Below are 21,559 nucleotides of genomic sequence, written 5' to 3'. Positions count from 1 at the left end.
TCTCTTTTTAATTTCTTTGACTATCCATCTTTTCTCTGTCACCTCCTCTATTTTTGTCAGAAACAATCAGTGGATTTTCCAGTTGACTGCCCTGCATTGCTGCAGTCACAGACATCAAGGCAAGTATGAAGGGATGAGGAAAATCAGACAGAGAGGGGGGGGCTGAAAACGCACATAAGAAGCGGTGACAAAAGAGAAGGCTGAGGGCTCTCATGATTCCAAATCTGTTTTGAAGAAGCATCATATCGGTCCCTCCTGGTGCCTCACAGTGAGCAGACAGCACTGCGGAGCTGCATTCCATTACATGCAGCCGTTCTCCCATCTGTTTCTCTCCCCCTCTTTCCCAGCCGACTCAACGGCCGTTCTAAGCTCCGCCACCATTTCTCCCCTCCTCGCCCGGCTCTTAACTCGCTCTCCAGAGGAAAATGCGCATCTCACATTCTGACACCATGCACCACAGTCCAGCCAGCAAGCTAGGGAGACCTCCAAGGTGCATTAAATTATATGTGCATGTCCTTTGCTACCGAGAGACAGGATGTAGCCTTAAATAGCAGCGATGGGAGACAGGCTGAGGAGGAGACAGATAAAGAGAAACCAAAATCAACACTGAGGACTGAGATAAAAGAGACGAGGATGGGGAAAAAAGAAAAGAGAATTATTTATGGGTCAGTGACAAATAAGGATGTCTGAAAAAATGAACAGAAGAAGCATTTTCAAAATCTAGTTTAAAACGTGGAAAACTGGTTGGCTTCATACATTTTTGAAAACATTTTTGCCTCAAAAAATATTTTTATTTAATGACTAAAAACGTCAAATTGTGTAACCATCAAGTAAAAAGTAAAAATATTTCCCTTAAACCTTGAATACATGTGTACACAAGATATTATACATACTACTTTTTAAGAGGTTAGTAATGTTTTTTTTATTACTACTATATTCAGGGTAAAACTTGTTAATTGTTATAAAAAAAAGCTATCTAAAAAAGATAATCACTGTGAAAATTTGTGAGAGAATAAATTTGTGAATATCACTGTTCTCACACAAATATGAAGCAACATAGCTGTTTTCAAAATTGATAATAATACAAAATGTTTCTAAAACATCATATTAGCACCAAACATAATTTTTGAAGGATCACGTGACACTAAAAACTGGAGTAATGACACACACACAAAAAAGTTTTTGTTCAATTAAAAAATATATATATTGTAATAGCATTTCACAGTATTACTGTTTTACGTAAATAAATGCACATTCATTTCCTTTCAAAAATAGGAAAAAAAAAAAATATGGGGAAATTAATTTGGCCTGAGTCATATTATTTCCTGTTTAATTTTTTTATTTTCTTTCCACCTGATTTTGTTTTTTAAATAAGTGATAATAAAATGTCATTAAATAAAAAGTAATAATAAAATGTGATAAAATAGCAAGTGATAAAATGCATGATTAAAAAAAACTATGCCAAGTATTTTTTTATTCATTCACAAATTTCACACTTTTTAATATTAACTTTTCCTACTACATATACATTTTTGACCCCACAAAATATATATATATTTTTAGAATTCAGAGATTTTGTTCTCAATAAAGAGATCTATGTAAGTCATTAAAAGGATAGTTAATCCAAAAATGAAAATTCTGTCATTCATTAATTACCCTCAGTTCGTTCCAAAACCTGAAAGTCCATCTTGGGAACACAAATTAAGATTTTTTTTTTTTAATGAAATCCGAGAGCTTTCTGACCATGCATAGATAGCAATGCAACCTGTGCAGTGGTACTGTTATGAATGTGCTTTGAAATCTGACACAGAAGAGAAGAAATCGTTGAATGAAGTCATTATTTTTGTTTTCTTTGTGCACAAATAGTATTCTCATAATATTATGGTTGAAACACTGATGTCACATGGACTATTTTAACGATATCCTTACTACCTTTCTGGGCCTTGAATGTGTCCGTTGCATTGCTGTCTATGCAGGGTCAGAAAGTGAATTTCATAAAAAATATCTTAATCTGTGTTTCAAAGATGAACGAAGGTCTTATGGGTTTTAAATACCATTAGGGGGAGTAATTAATGTCAGAATTAAAAAAAAAAATTGGGGTGAACTGTTCCTTTAAGATTTTTCTCAATTAGTTTTTTATTTATTTTATACTGTATACAGAACAAAGAGAAACCAGCAAGACCAGGATACACAGAAGAAAACACTGATTGGGCGAGAGAGCACTACTTTTGATTCCGTTCCTGTGCCTAGTTGTTCACAACATGGATGAAGCATAGCATTATTCTGGATCAGCGGCCATGTTGCCCACATATGTCAGTGGTGGCCAGAGGTACACATCAATATGCATTGAATCAGAAACTCTGACTCCTTCAGTTTGTTCCACCCTGGCTGAGAAGGGAATTACTTCAAGGATATCTGTAGCAGATAAACTGGCCCTTTAGACAGGTCAATTGATTGGGATGGAGGCGATCTCTAAGCAACTGTAACAGTGATAGATCTAAATGCTTAATACAAACACACAGGGATTTGAAAGAGAGGACTGATCTTTTCATTTGTGGTGGGAAGCCATTATGGCGAGAATTACCAGGGACTTGATGGACTCTGTTGCCTGTTGTGTCTGCCCCACGCAAGACTGATCACACATACAGATCAATTTAATGGCCTGCGTGATCGAATCAGCATCACTGTGCGGAACACAAGCATGAGATTTCAACGAATGACTTTGTCCTCAGCGTCCTTCATGGTGCAGGTGGAACACACACCAGATCAAGATCTGCGTAAAAACCTAGAATTGAGTTGATATAAGTGTCATCATTTTATGTCATCATTTATTCACATCTATCTATCTGTCTTTCTGTCTGTCTCTCTGTCTCTCTGTCTGTCTGTCTGTCTGTCTATCTATCTATCTATGTTTGTCTTTGTTTTTATTTTCATGTATACATTTATTTGAATTTTTAGTTTTTATCTCTGTATAGATTTAAAAGTTTTTTTATGTATTTATTTTTTTATTTAAATATTTATTTCATGTTTTTATTTGTATTATTTTTAAGTCTTTATTGATATTTTTGGAGAGGAGGAGAGCTCTTAAAGGAATAGTTCATCCATGAAAATTAAAAAAAAAAAAAAATTTCATTATTTACACACCCTCATTTTATTTCGAACTTGTATGACTTTAAAAAAATGTTTTTATTTGTAACCCATTGACTTTTGTTTTAAATGTAAATGGTGGCAGAATGAATAAATTAATGAATGAATTATGTTTGATGTTTTTTTTATGTACATATTTTATGTATGTATTTTACTTTTTGTGTTTACTTTTTATATTTATTTATTTAAGTATTTATTTTATGTTTTTATTTGTGTTTGTTTTTGTGTTTATTTAATATCTGTTTTTATGTTTTTGTTTTTACTTGTTTATTTTGATGAACACAAAAGAAGAAAGTCATACAGATTGGGTGCATTATCCATTTAATAATCACCTTTTAATCTCACATTAAGGAATAGTAGTCAGTCAATGAAGAAGAGGGAGCAAATACAGACATATATTAAGATTATAGCAATTGTGACCCCAGCAATATGAATTATTAATCCGAGACGGCAGTTGCACGATTATTTAATTGCGTCATCTTAATGCCTGATGAGCTATGCAAAACCTTTCATCTGTAAACAGCTTTCCCCACCAATGAAACAGAGACTGACTCCTGCAGCAGTTCAGCAACACCAGATGACATATGAGACATTAGATGACTTTCAGTCCCAGAGTCCCCTTCAAACCTTCACAGAAGACGTTTACAGCAGTAGTGAAGTGACAGCTCAGAAGCCATATGTCTTTTGTAGTGGAGTGCGATTGTAACAACACTGCAGTGCTTCTCTTTCATTCAGTGTTTCCTCTTCTGCTCCTCCTCTCCCTACCGTCATCTCAGCTTCTGGGCTATGAGGAGAAACATCAAAGTCACAGAAGCGTTGAAAATGTACCTACAGGTGCACATGGACCCTCAGGGGCAGCCCATCATTGGACATTTTCCACGTGGCTCCCTTTCTTTCTGCATCTCTCATTCTCTCAGCCGTCTCTCCTGGGTAAACTGGAGATTGGGGTTAATGTATACACTGTGTCACATGCTGCACACTGCCACTGTCTGCCAGTTTATCTCCAAAGCCACGGAAGATAAGCACAGAGAGGAGAGAGCTGGTTGATTTGGGATGCATGGCACGTGAAGGCCAGATAACCATCTTTTCTGCAGCCCTCCTCCAGTGTGCTGTTTGCTCAATCATCATTTACTGCAGAGAGAGAGAGAGAGAGAGAGAGAGAGAGAGAGAGAGGAGTGGTGTTCAGTGATGCAGGAAGGAGGAAGTAAAGGAGTTTGAACGAAAAGAGTGAAGGGGGAAGAATCGTTCTAGATACAAAAGCAGACAGTGAACAGTGCTGCAGAGATGATGCACCAACCCAGTTGTGTGTGAGGTGAATATAACACAGCTCTGAGCTTAACGACATTGTTCAGTAGTGTGACAGTAGCACAGATGTACTGTATTCAATATAATTATTTTTTTCTCAGTAACTAGCTAATTTCCCAGTGCTATAGTGTTACAAAGTTCTACATTGCATTTTACAGCTGAATAAACGAATGCAATCAAACACACTTACGTGTGCACACATTGGAAAGTATGATTATTTCATTGATTTCACTGATTCATTGATTCATTCAGTTCTTGTGCAGACAGCTGTGCAACATTTTTTTTTATTTGTATAATATTTTAATCCAGCAAGGACAAATAAAAAAATGAAACTGTATAAACCCCAACATTATTACAAAGAATCTAGGCTATTTTAAATTACTTCTGTTCTTCTTTCTATTCATCAAAGAATCCTTAATGTTACTACCTTTTCCATTATATATTACGCAGCTGTTTTCAACATCAGTAATAATAAGAACAGTTTCTTGAGCACAATGAGCAGCAAATCAGCATATTAGAATGATTTCTGTAGGATCATGTGCATCAAAGACTGGCGTAATGATGCTGAAATTCAGCTTTGCCATCACAATAATAAATTACATTTGAAAACATATAACAGTAGAAAATATTTATTTTGAACTATACTGATATTTTACAATATTACTGTTTTTACTGAATGTTGGATTAAATACTGTAAATACAGCTTTTTGGTTACAAAAACATTAAAAAGAATTACTGACCTCAAACTTTTAAACAGTAGCAAATTTATAATTATCAATACATTTAACAAACGCTTTTAACCAAAGCACCTTACAGTGCATTCAGGCTATACATGTTTTACCAGTATGTGTGTTCTCTGGGAATCAAACCCACAACCTTTTGCACTGCTAACACAATGCTCTATCACTGAGCCACAGAAACACCTTATCACATACAACATATGTGATTTATATAATTACATCTTAAAATAACTTGCAGTTCCCTGAAAGGGCTTTAGTATAGTTTGTGTTGTGTCTTTTTCAATACTGTTGTTGATCTTTGAAGCTTGAAGCTTGTCATGCTTCAAGCTCCTCCAACTTTAAAGTAGCTTCTAAACTCTTGTACGTTGCGCTCTGTTGAGTTTAGTGTCTGCAGTTGCTTCCGTCCTCTTCTGGCTCACACCACACGTAACCTTTCTGCTGTGTGCTTAGCCTCTCTGTTCAACCGCCCACCTGAGTGTGTGTGCGCGCGTGCAGAAGATTCTTGCGCAGTGTTGTGTAATAGTCTAAAACATAGTCTAACAGAGCACAAAACACAGCTCTCATCCCAGAAGTCTCTTCCTGGTTGAGATGATTGAAGAGTAGATCCACCGCCTCCTCCATACTCACTCTCACCAGCTCCAGAAAATTCCAGAGCTCTCTTCCCCTGTGAGCTTCTCCAAACTGTAAGTGAGTGTGTGTCTACAGTGCAATTACTCAGATGATATCAGCTGTCAGTCAGCAGCTCAAAGATGAAGCCGGGCTCTTTTACATGATAATGGGATGCCACGTTCAATCAGGCCTTTGTGTGGCAGAGAGGGGGCAGTTGACTCATTTTAAAATGCAGCACAATAACAATGAAAGAAGCGGCATCAGCAAACTTACACTTCTGCACCTCCATGGAGCTCTCTGTCACACTCACCTTTGCTTCTGCAAACAAGGGGAAACAAAACAGTGGAAAACAGAGAGGAAGAAACAGTAAACTTGGGCTACAATTAATGGCAGTGAAGGAGAAAAAGACAAATCTGAAATGGGGAAATAGGGAAAAACTATAAAAAAATTAGGGCAGCATAGGTGTGAATAGAAATATCAGGCCTAGATGAGTAAAAAAATTACAAAATTTAAACCGAGACAGCAAAGGAGAGGAGAAAAAGAGGAAAAACAGTAAAGACAGTAAAAATGATTATTTACTGATTCATTCAGTCAATAAAAAAACAGTAAAGGACAGTTAATGAAGGGAACAAAACAGGAAAACACAAGACTGTAAAAATTGGAAGAGAATGGGACACAAAACTGTAAAAAGGAGTAAGAAACTAAAAAGGAGAATAAGGACACAAAGCTGTAAAAGGAGAAACAGGAGGAAATAACTGCAACATAGAGGAGGATTGGATAGTGAAAAAAGGAGAGGAAAACTGTAAAAATGAGAGCGAAGGAAACAACAAAGTGGAAGAGATTAAAGGAGAGAATGCAATATGGTGCTGCGTCAGTAGTCAGCATCCTTCATTCTCCTTCTCTTACCTTATGTCCAGTTCTCCCTCCTCCTCTCACATTCAGCTGGACTGCAAGGTCAGCCGTAGACTTTATATAAGGACACTGCCAGAAAACATTTGTTGGATGTAAGCATGTGTTACAGGTGTGTGATTATTTTGGAATATGTCTGTGTGTGTGTGTGATAACAAAAACCATACAGTACATCAAGGTTAAATGAGAATTAGACCCTCCTGGAGCTGTGGATGTATTTTCTAGAGGAATACAAGTAGCCTGAGGAGGACTTATTAATAGCTGCTTCTCACTGTTCGGCGTGCGATTTTAACCAGCGCTAGATGAATGTTAAATGATCACACTTCCTTCTGAGAATTGAACTATTCTGCAGTCAGTTATATGGTATGACAGTATTCAGGGAGAGTGGCGTTGAAGTCTGAGATTCATAGAAGCAGGTCAGGATTCCCCTCTCTGTCTTCCTTTGCCTTTTCTTTTGCAAGTCGCCTTTGGGACCTTTACGTTCAAAGAGAATGTGTTTTAAGACTAACCCATTTCCCTGTTTTTTTTTTCCTTACTATCTTTCATTCTCAACTCGGTATTTCTCAGTGTCTGTTTTCGGCTTTATAGGATTAGATCACCAAAAGATGAAAACATTTACTCGCCTTCATGCTGTTAACCTGTATTACTTTATTTCTTCTGTGGATCACATATAGAGAAATTCAGAAAAATATACAGGAGGACACTCTTTTTTTGATTACAAGCTTTAAAAATGACCCAAAAGAACCATAAAAGTATCAAAATAGCCCAAGTGCTATATTCTGAATAATCTTTTTCTTTAATGTAGTGAGCTTTAAGGTTGTTGGTTAATATATTTGTGGATGAATGATTTAGACTGGTTTATGGACTGGTACTTTAAGAAGACTTTGTTTACAACTCAGATATTGCTAGTTTCTAGAAGTAGATGTTTAGTGTCTAAATCAGCCTGTTTCTCACACAAAGCTATTGTTTTGTTTCAGAAGAATGTACAACCATTGTATGGTTCTTTTTGCTGCTTTGTGGTAATTTTTTGGAGTTTGCAGCCCCAGTTCTCATTTACTTTTTACTGTTTAAATGTTGTTGTTGGTGTTATAAGCAATTAATACTTTTATTAAGCTTAAAATTGGTCAAAAGTAACATTAAAGATGTTTCTATTCAGAGTTTCTTAACCTTTTTGACTCCTAGGTCCCCCACACACCACACTTTGCATTCCTAGTTTTGTTTTCAGAATTTGAATCTATTATTTTAACCTACTAAAGAAAAGGAGAAAAACAAAACAAAACAAAAAAATAAATAAATAAAACCCTAAGATAATAACTAAACTAAAATAAATATATTTTAAATTAAAATAATTACATTTCAGGATTACAGAAGTTTTAGGAGTTTTTATATTCTTTTTTTTTTACCCTTAATATAACGATTCTTCCAGTTTGTAATTAACTGTATAAAAATTAAGATAAAGAAAAATATATTTATTTTATTCATAAATTTTACTCACAGTTTCTACACAAAATAATTTTTGAGAGCTTGGCATAACTAGTAAAATACATATTTGTTTTAGATTTTTTTTACTCATTACATTACTTTTACATGTTTTATTCATTTACATGACCTGTCAGGTCTTGAAATCGCACTTTTAAAATTAGGCTTCCTCATACAGTATATCCAGGTTTTCCAAGACAGTGGGAACTATGCTTTTAATAGGAAATAAACAATTATTTTAACATTTAGAAAAATTGCTGTTCATCTGAACTCTCTATGCATCAAAGAAAAAAAAGATAAAAAAGAAAGAAAAGAAAAGTGATACAAAAGGTAAACATTTGAATTCACAAATAAATACAGCTTTAGTGAGCACAAGATGCTACTTATCAAAAAAAATAAAAAATAAACCCAAACATCTGAACAGTATGTAAGCTAGTTCAGATTTTCAAGCTTACTTAGGAAAAGTGTATAATTATTGTTCTCGGTGATTGAAGATTTTTGCTCAGTGGGTGATAAGGACAAAGTAGTAAGTAGTAAGTAGTAACCTAGCAGTATATAGAAGTTGAGGACAATGTTAAGGACAATCAGCCTCCTGTGAACATACACCAATAGCGTCACATTTGTAGAGCTCAGAGCACTTAAAGTGATTGGACCGATGGCACAAATGGTACATGAATAGAGTGGAAGATACACTCGTTTATCATGCAACTTAAAACACACAAGCACTCCACAGATATGAACCTTTCCTTTGCTAAGCAAACCCTCCTCCATTATTCATGTCCTGTGACTTACCGGGGCCCGTTCTGCAGTTTTTTTCCTTCCCCTTTTTAAAGAAACAGTGGCCTCAAGGAACTGCTAATAAAACGGGCAGCAGTGGATCATCTTACCCATGTTCCTCCCTGTTATCTGTGCAGGAATCTCCCAGCCCTCTTTCTCCTCTCCCTCCGCAGATGAATTTGGCCTAATCCAGCCATTTGTGCTGAGTGATAGGATTTCATACCTGAGGGCAGGAGGCTTTGAGAACGCGGGTAAGATAGACAGGATGGCCATTGTTTTTCCTGGGCGTGCACCCCAGACCTTTAATGGAGAAGTGGATGGGGGGGGGGGGCTGAGGAAGGTTATAGATAGTTTGCGAGAGGACAGATGAGAATCTGCTGCAGGGGAAGCGAATAAAACAAGGGAGTGGCCACATTCCACGTTCTTCTTTTGTGATGGAGGACACAACTAAGACAGCTATTGCACTTTCAGGGCACAGAGCCAGTTTAAAGAGAACCGCATTATTCAGAGGGTCAGGGCAAACACACTGGAGACTGATTAAGGATCAAATGCTTGAACTCTGAAGTATCAGGGCAGTGCGTCTTTATGCTGGTATTGCCAATGAGAATTACGGATAAAAGGCACAGTGGATCATTAGCTGCCCCCCTTATTTCTCTCTTTATATGTTACATACCCTTTTCTGATTCACCCTGAGCACTTCACGCCATCCTACCATCCTTTAAAGACTCCGGTGTGCCCTGCAGCCAGGAACATTCCCATAGATTACAGATGGATAAGAACGGATCATCTTACCAGTCATGGTGGCCCTCAGCCAAACATGGGCGATTTATAACAATGGGAAGAAAATGATAGAAACTTGAGGAAGAATAGCTCAGGGAGGATAAAAGGAGGTGGAGAGGTAGAGGAATGGGGTGAGAGATTAATGAACGCTAATGTAAAGTGAATCAGTTGTGTCCTTATAGAATATCTGTCAGTTTCACAGCGCTTTAATGTTATGTACTTAGAGGAATGCATTTGAGTGCATTATTTGTTATATTCTTTTGCTTTATGCAGCAGCATGTCTGTGATATTTTTGAGATGAGAGGATACATTCTTGTTTGGCTGGTCTCTCCATGCTCTCGTCTGTTTGTCTCTTCGTTCTGTTGTAGAAATAAGCAGGTTTTGTTTGTACTGTAGGTACTTACCTAACTACATGTATTTGTTCTCTCTGTAAAGCTAGGCAATCATTCCCTTGATGAAAACATCTCTTAACAGACCAAATGAGTTACACTAGAGTGGTATAATAATAAGCCGCAGTCAGCACTTTGAATGTGTTTGGTGAATGACTCATCATGAGACAGATGTTTTCAAGGTGTTAGGCTAATTTTCAAATAAGCACTTTCAAATTATTGCTTAGTTTAGAATCTTTTAAATCGTATGGTTTTTTTTAGATTTAAAATGTTGTTAACAACAACAACTACAACAACTACAACAACAAATGAAAAAGTTTTAGCTTCTGCAGTTTGTCTGTTATGGTCACGCTAAATTTGAACATTTATTACTGTCTGTTGTTAATCTCTAAATTATTATTTTAGAATATTATTTAAAATTATTATAAATGTATTATAGAATTTTTTGTAGATTTATTTAAATGACACATTATGTGTTAGAAAAATGTTAATATTAGAGCTTTTAATTTATTTTATACTTTTTTTCTTATATTAAGTATAAAAATAATAAACATATATTATTATTTTAGTATATTACTATATTATATATATATATATATATATATATCAATAAAAAATACATAAATAATATATATATATATATATATATATATATATATATATATATATATATATATATATATATATATATATATATATTATTTATGTATTTTTTTTACATACAATTTTTTACATAAATATTTTCTAGATTTTACGATTCTTTACAGAAAAATAGCGTCAAACCTATGTTTTAAACTGTGCCAGAAAAAAATTGCCATTTGCATAAATAATAATAATAATAGTAAAAAATAAAAAAATAAATAAAAAAACTGATTAATTTGATCATTTTATTCTTGACGGTTAATGGCTTATATTCTAGGCAGCTTTATGGTTTCTGCCTGGACTTGAAGAAGAAGTGTGTCTGAGTGTACAGAGCCGTTCTCCCACAAGCAATTCTGCTTCTCACTGATTCCCACTGTTGGGAAGAACCACTTTCGGGCCCTTCGGTGGAGCCAAGACCAGATTTATCAGAGGATTAGGGTGTGAATCTGCTTCTGCGTCTGGACCACATACACTGAGTCCTGGGTTGTGAGGAGGAGGTAACACTGGGCCGCAGGTGGGGGGAGTTTAAGACAGAAAGTACTTGTGAACTTCTCTCCAACTTTAATCAGTTTCAGAGCAGAGCAAAGGTACTTTCAGCATGACTGCATCTGGCCTGTAACTCTAAAGACAGACTCAGCACTTTTCTGTGAGAGACAGACGGGTAATTAAACCCTTGCAGCCTTGATTCACCTGCTTATAAGATCAAAGCACGGTCCGTTCTGGGGCTTTTCGTCTTTGGTCATCTGTTATCTCAATGGGGTGTCATTACACACGTGTTGCCTGTCATTACTTCACCCATATTTAGCCATTGGAAACTTTCCTGTCTGAAAGCAGGCCATGTGTATGGTTATATGTGTTTGTGTGAGTCAGATTACCTGTTAGTAATGGATACAGCAGTGTTGAGGAATAACTAACTAAAATAGAGATGTTAATAACATAACTACATTTTGACATTAGCTCAGATTTATTCAGAATAGTGTAGTTCTAGTCACAAGGTGAATAGCCATGAAGTGTGATGATATTGCTGTTTTGTTGTTTATTTGTTGCATTGTGTTGTACATTCAGGTATGCCTCAAGTTATGAGGCAATAATTTGAGTTAATTAATCAGTTAATGTGAATAGTTCACGTTACGTAACCTATTTATCATTTGATCAAAAAGAAATATTATTACAATTTTAAATTACTGTTTTGTATTTGGTTATATTTTAAAATGTAATTTTAATTCTGCAACGGCAAAGCTGAATTTTTAGTAGTGATTGATTACTCATGTCTTCAGTGTCACATGATTCTTCAGAAAAAATTTCTAATTTGCTGCTCAAAAAGCATTTATTGTTTTTATTATATTATATTATATTTACTAGAATAATAATAATAATAATAATAATAATAATAATAATAATATTATTATTATTATTATTAATAATAATAATTCGCCCAAAAATTAAAATGACCACTTCAGAAAAATTATCACTTCATAAAGCCTTAATAATGCCATGTGGAACACTTTTTATGATGGATGGAAGCACTTTTTGGGGTTTCAAAATCTTGACACCCATTCACTGCTATTACAAAGCCAGGACATTTTTAATATAACTCTAATTGTATTCATCTGAAAGAAAAAAAGTCATATAATACACCTATTGTAGGATGGCTTGAGGGTGAGTAAATCATTTGGTACATTACATTTTTTTTTGATGAACTATTCCATAAATCCATGTGTAGAAATAGCAACACTTTTTTCAGGATTCTTTGATGGAATAGAATGTTCAAACAAACATCATTATTTGAAATACAAGTTTGCATTCTGGTTACATAAAAGTTGAAAAGTAAAAAAGAAACGTTCTGAACAGTAGTGTACCATTACACATCATTTTATATGAAAATGATTTATGAACAAATGAATGTGTGCTTCTATAACTATGAAGTAATTGTATTACAGTATCTGATACCTATTTGTAAATATTTGCAGAGCTGCTCTTTGTTAGAGGCTTGTAACAAAATATAGTTCTGAGAACTGGATAGCTAAATTGAAACTAGCTTTTCAAGCTACACAGAAACTAGTCCAAGTTGTCTTTTTTAAAGAAGCTTTGTTGACTTTGGAATATGGACAGTGTTCTTCTACAATGACTGTCCTGGTTTTGAGAGGTGAGGGGGGCAGCGTGCTTTGCTTTGCTAGTCTAGTTTGTCTGTGTCCATTTACAGAAGTGCTTAAATCAGACGGATCCCTATTCAACACAAGCTCATTTAACACCCGCTTTCATTTAATCTAATTTAGAGTCCGTGGTCGGATTTGAACTGATATGGTGACCTCCTAAATATGTGCGGACTCTACAACCCAAACTATAATTCAGGTTGAAGTAAATCAACATAAAATACTGAAATTATAGCCCCCGTAAATATCATTTGGGCCACTATGATGGTGCATCTCCCACAGACGTATAATTTGTGGTGGCATTTTAAATCACAAGTGTGACAGGACACACATTCTTTATCTGTTTTCTTCTCTTTTACTGTCGCTCTATCTCACACACATACAAACACAAATCGTTTAGCTCATTCACACTCTTTCTCGTAACCTTTTTTCTGTCTCTTTTAGTATTCAGCCAAGACACCAGCACCAAGCAGTGGAAGTGTGCAGTTGTGAATGTGTGTTTATATAGGTTTGTGTAGGAATGATTTGAGGGATTAATGTCAGACATGCTGGGGCTCATACCGGGCTCCCGCTGTAGCGTCTTGGAGGCTTATCACAGTCAAGCATCTCTTTGTTCAGCTCACTCTCAGCACACACACGGACCGGAGACATGGCTTATGTAGCAAGGCATGATGGTCAGGTTGTGTTTGAAAGTGCTGAGCACATGCAGTTGGCGAGAAGTTTTTATCTCCCTGCAAAACTTCTACTTAACATCAGAAGCGCTTTGGGAGGGGTTGATACTGCAGGGCCTAAAGATAGAGAGGGGGAGACTAATTGATTAAGAGCTGTGAAAAAAGGATAAAAGGGATTTATGTCCTGTTTGATATCTGCGGAAGGGTCATCAAGCAAGGTCACAGTAGCACCTCCTTGTGGCCAAATATTGCATGTGACACAGCCAGACCGTTCCAGTGACAGTAGAGATGTGCTGCTTGAATCAGTTCTGCTTTTTGGGTTATTCATGGGTTATTAAATGGGCTGGCACAGTCATATCATCTTCTATACTCATAAGCTATGTTTGGAATACTGTAGCATACTATTTCTGCTGTATGCAGCATGTACTTTGTCCATTTATTTATTTAAATATACATTACCATTCAAAAGTGTGGGGTCAAAATTTGATTCATTTATTATATCAAACGTTTCTGGTATTCAAAATAATGAAGTTACATAAAAACAGAGTAACACAGCACAGTTTGCAAATTTTAGAGGGTTTTCTATCTTAAGTTTAATTTTTGATGTTTCACACAGTGTGTAGTAAGCAGTACACTGATACTCTATTCTAGACAGAGTCAATGATCTTGTACAATCTTGTCATGCTCATTATTTGTCCTTGTTACTTTGCTTATACTTTTTACATTAGACTGTACACACACACACATATATATATATATATAACATGTACTGTTGCTACTGTCCATTGTTTCACACACAATTTTTAATAACTACAAGGCATTGACCTTATATTCTGCATGGTATGCATAAAATATCTTATTCCATTCCAAACATACTGTATGGCCAGGGTTCTTATATTCTTGTCTTATTATTTGTTGCTTTTATCTTGTACACTGGACTGTATACTTTAGAAATGTAATATTTGTATACTGTCTATATAGTATTTTGTAACAAATACTGTAGCAAAATACAGAATATACTTTACAGTTTGCAGTAAAGTAGCCTTCCATTCTAAATGCAGCCAATGATCTTATTGTCTCGTCTCATTTCTTTGCTTGTGCTTTACACATGGGTGTAATATTTAGCATTTACTGTTTCACGTACTGTTTTAAGCAAACAGGCAGTATACAGTATAATACATTCAGGATATTTTTATGCATATGTTTTTTCTCTTATATTTGTTGATGCACTTGAGTTTAGGTTGAAGGACGCCGGGCGAAGTGTAGAAGCACAGAGAAGTGTGTTAACTCTAATTAAACGAGAATCATAATGAGTAGCTCTCTCCACAGACATCGAGCCACTTTCATGTGCTCAGCCTGAGCGACGAAATCCAGCCAGTGGCGCATAGAGGCGGCTGGTGACCAGACACTCACTGGATTGAGGCGTATAAAATGTTTAAGAGTAAAAAAAAATTAAAAAGTTGTTCCAGCTTTAAAACCTTACTGAATTCACCATTTTTATAAAAGAGCCAATACAGATAATGAAACCAGTCTTGACTGGTTTGAATAAGAAAGCATCTTAGCAGATGTATGTTGTGTCTTTTACCATATTGCTGTTGCCACTTCTTTATGCAGTTAAAGCAATAAGCCACTCACGGCTGTGTGTTTCAGTGATAAGATCGGGTTTGTGAGTGTAAGTGTGGTTTTTATCCTGAGGTTGGTTTTGATGGCGGATTGCGTTGGCGGTCAGATGAGGGGCAGGCTGTCTCTCCCCGCCGTTCTGAGACAGGACTGGAATAGAGAGCAGTGCTATGCTGCCGTCACAGTAATTGGACCTAAATTGGTTAAATGAATGAGCCATTTCTGCTGCCTTGGTCACAGCTGAGGACAGGACGGACATAGGCTCAGGTTTCCAACCGGACGGGTCTGTCAGCATACAGATGAACGAAAAGAAAGAAATTAATTTACTGGAGACAGTGTGTGATTTTATTTTTTTCCCCCATCAGCAGAAGTGATAAGATCTGATGAATTTTGGTTGGAAAGCTGATTTGATTGTTTTGCTTCTAATTTACAGCTGTAGACAGTTGAAGACAAAACTTGACCTTTTCACCAAGCTGTCTTCTTGTCTGGCCTTCTTAGGTTTCAGCTAATTCAATCTCTATCCCAGCTCGAAAAAATGCACAGGCGTCAGCAGCGCGCGACAAAACTGTCACTAGCAATATGAACACAAATCGGTGCATTTACCTAGCATACTTTATTCTCAGCAAATGTGGTATAAACAAATATAAATGTAATACAAAAGCTATTGCAACACATAATCATGAATTGCAAATACAGTGTTCCACGCAGTTGCCGCATACTTTAAAAATGTTAACATCTGAGGAGCTGCACATTCCGAACCATAATAATGGAAACACACTAAGAGTTTGTGTCCCATGCTGAGTGCTTCCTCTAATATATACCAACTGTTCCTGCTTATAGCTTTCGTTTGATGGTTGAAGGAGATGAAACCTGTCTGCTGTAATACAAGCAATAATTACACAACACTTTGTGTTCTGGAATATGCAGCGCAGGTGGCTTTTAGAGGCTTTTTGTGTAATCTGACTTTTTACAATGTTTATACATAACAATAAATTTACATTTTGCACCTGAATCAGAAGTTATCTACTGTGTGTTTCACTAGTGGCACCAAATGGCATTGCAATTACAGAATGGACAAATTCCAAATGCTATTTCTGTGCCCTTGAATGGGATTTTTTTTTTTCACGTGATTGTGAGTGTAAAACATGAGGTCTGTTTTTCTTTAGTTACGCCCCAGCAGTGAATGGCACTAATCTAAAGCTTTATCAGGATAGCCATGATTAAAGTACACAGAGCTAGTGAGAGACAGACAGATATAGAGCAGTGGATTCAGATGGGACTAAACATCTATCTGCATCTCTCATCTCATTAATCTGCATTTGCTCCAATCTCACTTTCCTCTTGATCATCTGCACGACAGGTGCTCAGTGAGGGGCTCTGGGGGACCCTGGCTCTCTCTCAGTCTCTCTCTTTCTCTCTCTCCAATCTGTTCAGGGCCACTGCTGCTTGCCAGGGAACATCTGCATTCATCCAACGCCAGCCACCCTCTTCTTTCTTTTAACCTTTCTATCATTTCTTGCTATTGTAGCCATTGCAGCCTTATTCCTCACTTGTATTTCATTTGTTTTTTACTGCACGAATGATGTGTGGCATTTTTCACACACAGGATAAAAAAATAGGTCATTAGTAATTTCGTTTTGTTTTCTATTTAGTTGCGGTTAGATTTTTTGAGCCCTCTTTACAAATGCAGGACATGTTTTAAAACAATTGCATTTAAAATGTATAAAGTAATAACAACAATAATAATTTGTATTAATACATATTATTATTATTATTATTTTTGTATTCCCATTATGCTGTCAAAGGGATGCAAAATAATGTTACTTTTTGTGTGTCATGATTATTAATAATGTCAATTTTTTGTAACAGGAAAAATATACTGTCATTCAAATCAATAATTTAAAATAGCATTTACTTGAATTCAATTCAGCTAAAATCAAACAAAATAATGACACCAATTTGTACCCTTTATGTACTGTATGTATTCAAATTTGGAATAATGTTGCCCAGGGGAGCAGCCTGAGGCCAGAAACGCTGTGCTGTTCCCCTGGGGGGCCTCTCCGCACCTGAAGAAACCAAGTCACCGATTTCTCTTCCACTGAAACCAATTAAACTACCAACCTCCCGGTTTTGAAGGTGACCGGCTAACTAATGAGATACAGCTCAGTGCCTTTTATGCACATTATAACAGTAGCATCCTTTTATTTTCCAGCCATCGAAAATCTTCCCTTTTATTTCCTTCCGTAGCTGTGTCAGCCTTGACCTCATCATGATTATTCCTTATCTCCAAACCATTTCATCCTTATCTCCCCCCGCGCTCATCACAATTACGCCAGCCCTCGGAAAATGGCAAACGCATGGCCTAAATAGGATTGCCAAGCTTCAGTATTAGAGAGCAGCAAGCACGCCTGAGATTCCATTTATCAGGCCCAAACAGGCTCCGAATTATTTGAGTTTGCTGAATCGCTTCCCCTCGCCTTTGATCTTCCCATGCCCTTCTCTCTATTTATAAACCCCTCCTCCCCCACTCTTTCTCCCGCACTTCTCCCATATCCACATGCAGCCCTGGATCACTTTCTCCCAAATCTTCTTCCCAAAGATTTCTTGCACACCAGCTCCTTTATTCCCGTGTGCATCTGTCCGTTGGCCCCCGGCTGCCCCTTCTCCTCACGATCTTTAAACGTGGTGATTACAGGCCCTGCGAGTGTTGCAGGATTCCTAGCATGTGACTCCGGTCCTCCACACCCTTCTCTAGCCCGATCAGGTTCCCGCAGCTTGTTAGGAGAATCAGACTCAGATACAGTAGCAGAACAACATCTCCCCCTGAGCCACATGGGCTTGATGAGGCTGTAAGACCGCTGGTACCATCATTAAGGCACTTTGTTTGTCAGCGGAAGATCTCAGTGTCCAATCAATGTGCTTGTTTGAAGCCAGTAGTCATTGTGCTGGTCTTTACTGGTTTGAATTCATGGAAGATGTGTTAAAGCCCCATACGTTATCTGAGCAGTACGAGATCTTACTCACGTTTTTGTAAATGCATGACACACGCGCACTCACATGCACTTACCCCGTCATAGTGATTTACAGTGTGAGCTGGGCCCTGAAAGTGTTCTTTAATTTAATGAGGTAATTATACACTAGGGGCAGGAAGCAGACTGGACCTGATTTATGCATGCTGGCCATGGTGTTTTGTCACATACTTTGACTCTGCTGCAAGGACAACTGTCCCCCAAACGGTTTGAGTGCACTCGTGTTCTGTTCCCCTCTGTGTTCCCTCTACGTCTTTCCCTCGTTTCTCTGCTGGCATGTGGACAGACTAAACAGGCTTGGGTCCTCTCGTTGGATCAGTCACACATGTCCTGAATTATGTCAGCACTGTATTGCAGTGACAAGCACACAGAGTGGCAGTGTACATTAGAGCTTAGTATTCTGTCTTGATTATGTGGTTGAAGGGCATAGTGCCATTCAAACAAACTCTTTCCTCTAAGCCAGTTAAAAGGAAGATGCACTTAAGAATTAGTTGTATAATTATTATATATATTGCTTGAATTACCTCACTTGCAATTCATAGTAACTTTGGTTTTAAAATGTAAAAAAAATATTAAAATGCAAAAGTTGTTATTCAGTAATATTCAGTAACCAAACATGTAATGTCAGTATGAATTCTGAATGTGAATATAGCGTATACTGAATACAAGGAATTCACATCATCATGTAAACAGTATGAGCAGATTTGGTTTCTGTTCACTTGAATCAATGTTTTTTTTCTCCCTTTCAACCCTACAAAATTTGGGATTGGTAAAAACTCTGATTATATGTTTCTGTGATTATATTTAATGAAAATATATATTAAATAAACAGCACCAAGTAAAGTAAAATAGACAGAATGTTTAAAATATTAAAATCAGATTTTTTTTTATTTACAATTTTAAACATTTAGTTTATTTGTATGGGCTAACTAGTTAAGGACTAAATGTTGGTTTGTGGTTAATAATAAACAAATGCAACCATTCAAAAGTTTGGGGTTGTTAAGTTTATTAATGTTTATGTTTTTGAAAGAAGTTTCTTAGCTGCCATATTTGAATGAAATAGTTCCTGTGATGGTAAAGCTGAATTTACAACAGTAATACCCCAGTCTTCAGTGTCACCTGATCCTCCAGATACCATAAAAAAAATCTCATAAATTTAAAACTAATGTGTGATATTTGCTGTGAGAAGTAAATAATGGCTTAAATGTCAGTCTTTCTGGCATCAGAAGACTTGAAATACAGCGAATGAGCCAGAAGGATCACTTTCTTGATATTTTATTGTGCTTTTATGGTGTATTGTTTGGAGCTTGAAAGCCCCTGATAACTATGTACTCAAAGAAAATCTCTCTTTTGGAACAAATAACAACATCTGAAGATAAGCAAATTACACAATTTCCATTTTAGGTGAACTATCTCTTTAAGGCACACTGCAGCACTTTTGAAGAGAACCGTTTGCAGCAAAAGGGAATATTTAGAGAGTGAGTGGTTTGTTGAGCACTGCATCAGGGACCAGCAGTGCCCAGAAGCGAACACTGGCACTTTCTCTCTCACCAGCAATCTTGCAACCAGTCTGCCTCCTTATTCTTGCTGTTCTCCTTCTCTCCCTCACTCTTTATCTGCCTGTGTGCTGTGCAGCCAGTGTGGAGTCTTGCAAGCCTAATTTGAGTTAATGATGCCAGGACTCATGCAGGCCCGAGGCTCCAGCAGGAGAGCAGAAGGAACAGCTGTGGCCAGGCTGAGACAGCGTATCTCTCAATCTCTATTCCTCCTTCATTCTTTCTCCTTGCGCATCTTGACATGTGTGCCCACAGCAGCTCATCCTAATGACATCTCCTACGTGAGGAAACCATCTCAGCTGCGCTAGGAAATCAGGAGAGAGTAGTCTTGACGAGCAATCTTGAAATAGAAGCCGAGAAATCATCCAAGATTAAGAAGGAGACAGGCAGCGAGGGGAAGAGGGAGAGAGATAGAAGGGAACAGATTTAAGACTGCAGGGAATTTTGAGGCGAGGAAAATCCAGCAGCAGAAATTAAGCAGCTTAAAGTAACTGCTCGCTAAAGCTTAATTCTTATGAGAGGGTCCTCACACGGTCTCATGCAAGAGGTTGCGCGGGCTGTAAAGGATAAGAGAAGACAGTCTGACAGGGAACAGAGACTCAGTGACGTGGATTGGAAGACAGAAACAGAGAGAGAGAGAGATAGAGGGGGCTGTTTCATAACCAAATGTTGACATCTCTCTGATGAGTTTTGTGTGTCAGCACAGCCACCTCTGAGCCTCCGTGTTTTTCCTCAGTACTTCATGAATGTCAGAATTTGAGCAAAGGCTCTTTATTCTGGCTTGATGTTACGAATTTAACCCAGTGACAAGATACTAAGCTCATTCGGAAAGTTTAAAGAGAGAATTAGTGTGTTTGGCTTCTTTAACTTCTTTCTTCTTGTCTCTGCAGGAAGCATCAACCGAACAGGGGCGATCCCTACGTTTCTGCGGACCCCCACAGTCCTCCAGCCTCATCTGGATATGAAGCCCTTCCTACAGTTTCCGATGGAGACTCAGCCTCCACACAGCGTTGGGCTCTTCCACAACTTCAATGCGGTGAGATTAGGCCTCTGAAAACCTTGCTGCATTATTGCATTACTCTTAAAAAAAAAAAAAATGCTATATTGATTATAGGTTTTTATCTATATATTTTAAGAGAAATATAAGAAATATAGTATTTTGTCCATACAATGTAAGTCAATGGTCATCAAAACAGGTTGGTTACCAACATTCTCGACATTCTACAGAAGAAGAAAAAAGGTATACAGGTTTTGAACAACATAAATGATGGAACAGTTTTCATTGTTATATGCACTATCCAAGTATTTATCCAAGTATTTCCTGAAAATATTCCCCTCCACTATTCAGATCTGGTGTATTAATGTCATAATATGTTAATGTGTCCTTGTTATGAAATAGGGATCGGATTAAAGAAAAGATGACCTTAAATATTATACCGGGGTTGTTTGTGTATTTGAATTTGCCTGGCTGCTGTCTGTTGGACGCTGTAATGTTGTGAGTTCTCTCATGTCATCGTGACTTATAGCTAATCATTTTGATTAGCATGCAGCTCGTTTCACTCTCTCAGCACTTTTACTCCGAGTCTGTTCTGCACATTTCCCAGATTGCATTCTGTTATGTAAATGAGGATGCTGGTCAGCAAATTGAATGGGAAAGGTTAGTCGTGGGATCCAGCCATGCCAGAAATGTCCGTCATTTGTATTCTCTCTCCTAAATTCCCTGTATTTGCCTGCACTTGTTGCCAATGTGAAA

General features: G+C 37.0%; 1 protein-coding gene across 1 annotated transcript in view; it reads left to right on the top strand.

Annotated features, from left to right (window-relative positions):
* The window catches only part of znf385a (zinc finger protein 385A), a 63,835-nt gene that overhangs the window by 13,981 nt on the left and 28,295 nt on the right, over positions 1-21,559 (top strand). The window contains exon 2 of the mRNA XM_026243958.1: positions 20,697-20,842. Coding sequence (XP_026099743.1) covers positions 20,697-20,842 — 146 coding nt within the window. The remainder of the gene's footprint in view (positions 1-20,696; positions 20,843-21,559) is intronic.

The sequence above is a fragment of the Carassius auratus genome, unplaced genomic scaffold, assembly GCF_003368295.1.
Source record: "Carassius auratus strain Wakin unplaced genomic scaffold, ASM336829v1 scaf_tig00004557, whole genome shotgun sequence".
Taxonomy (NCBI): domain Eukaryota; kingdom Metazoa; phylum Chordata; class Actinopteri; order Cypriniformes; family Cyprinidae; genus Carassius; species Carassius auratus.
This window is presented reverse-complemented; position numbering and strand designations above follow the sequence as displayed.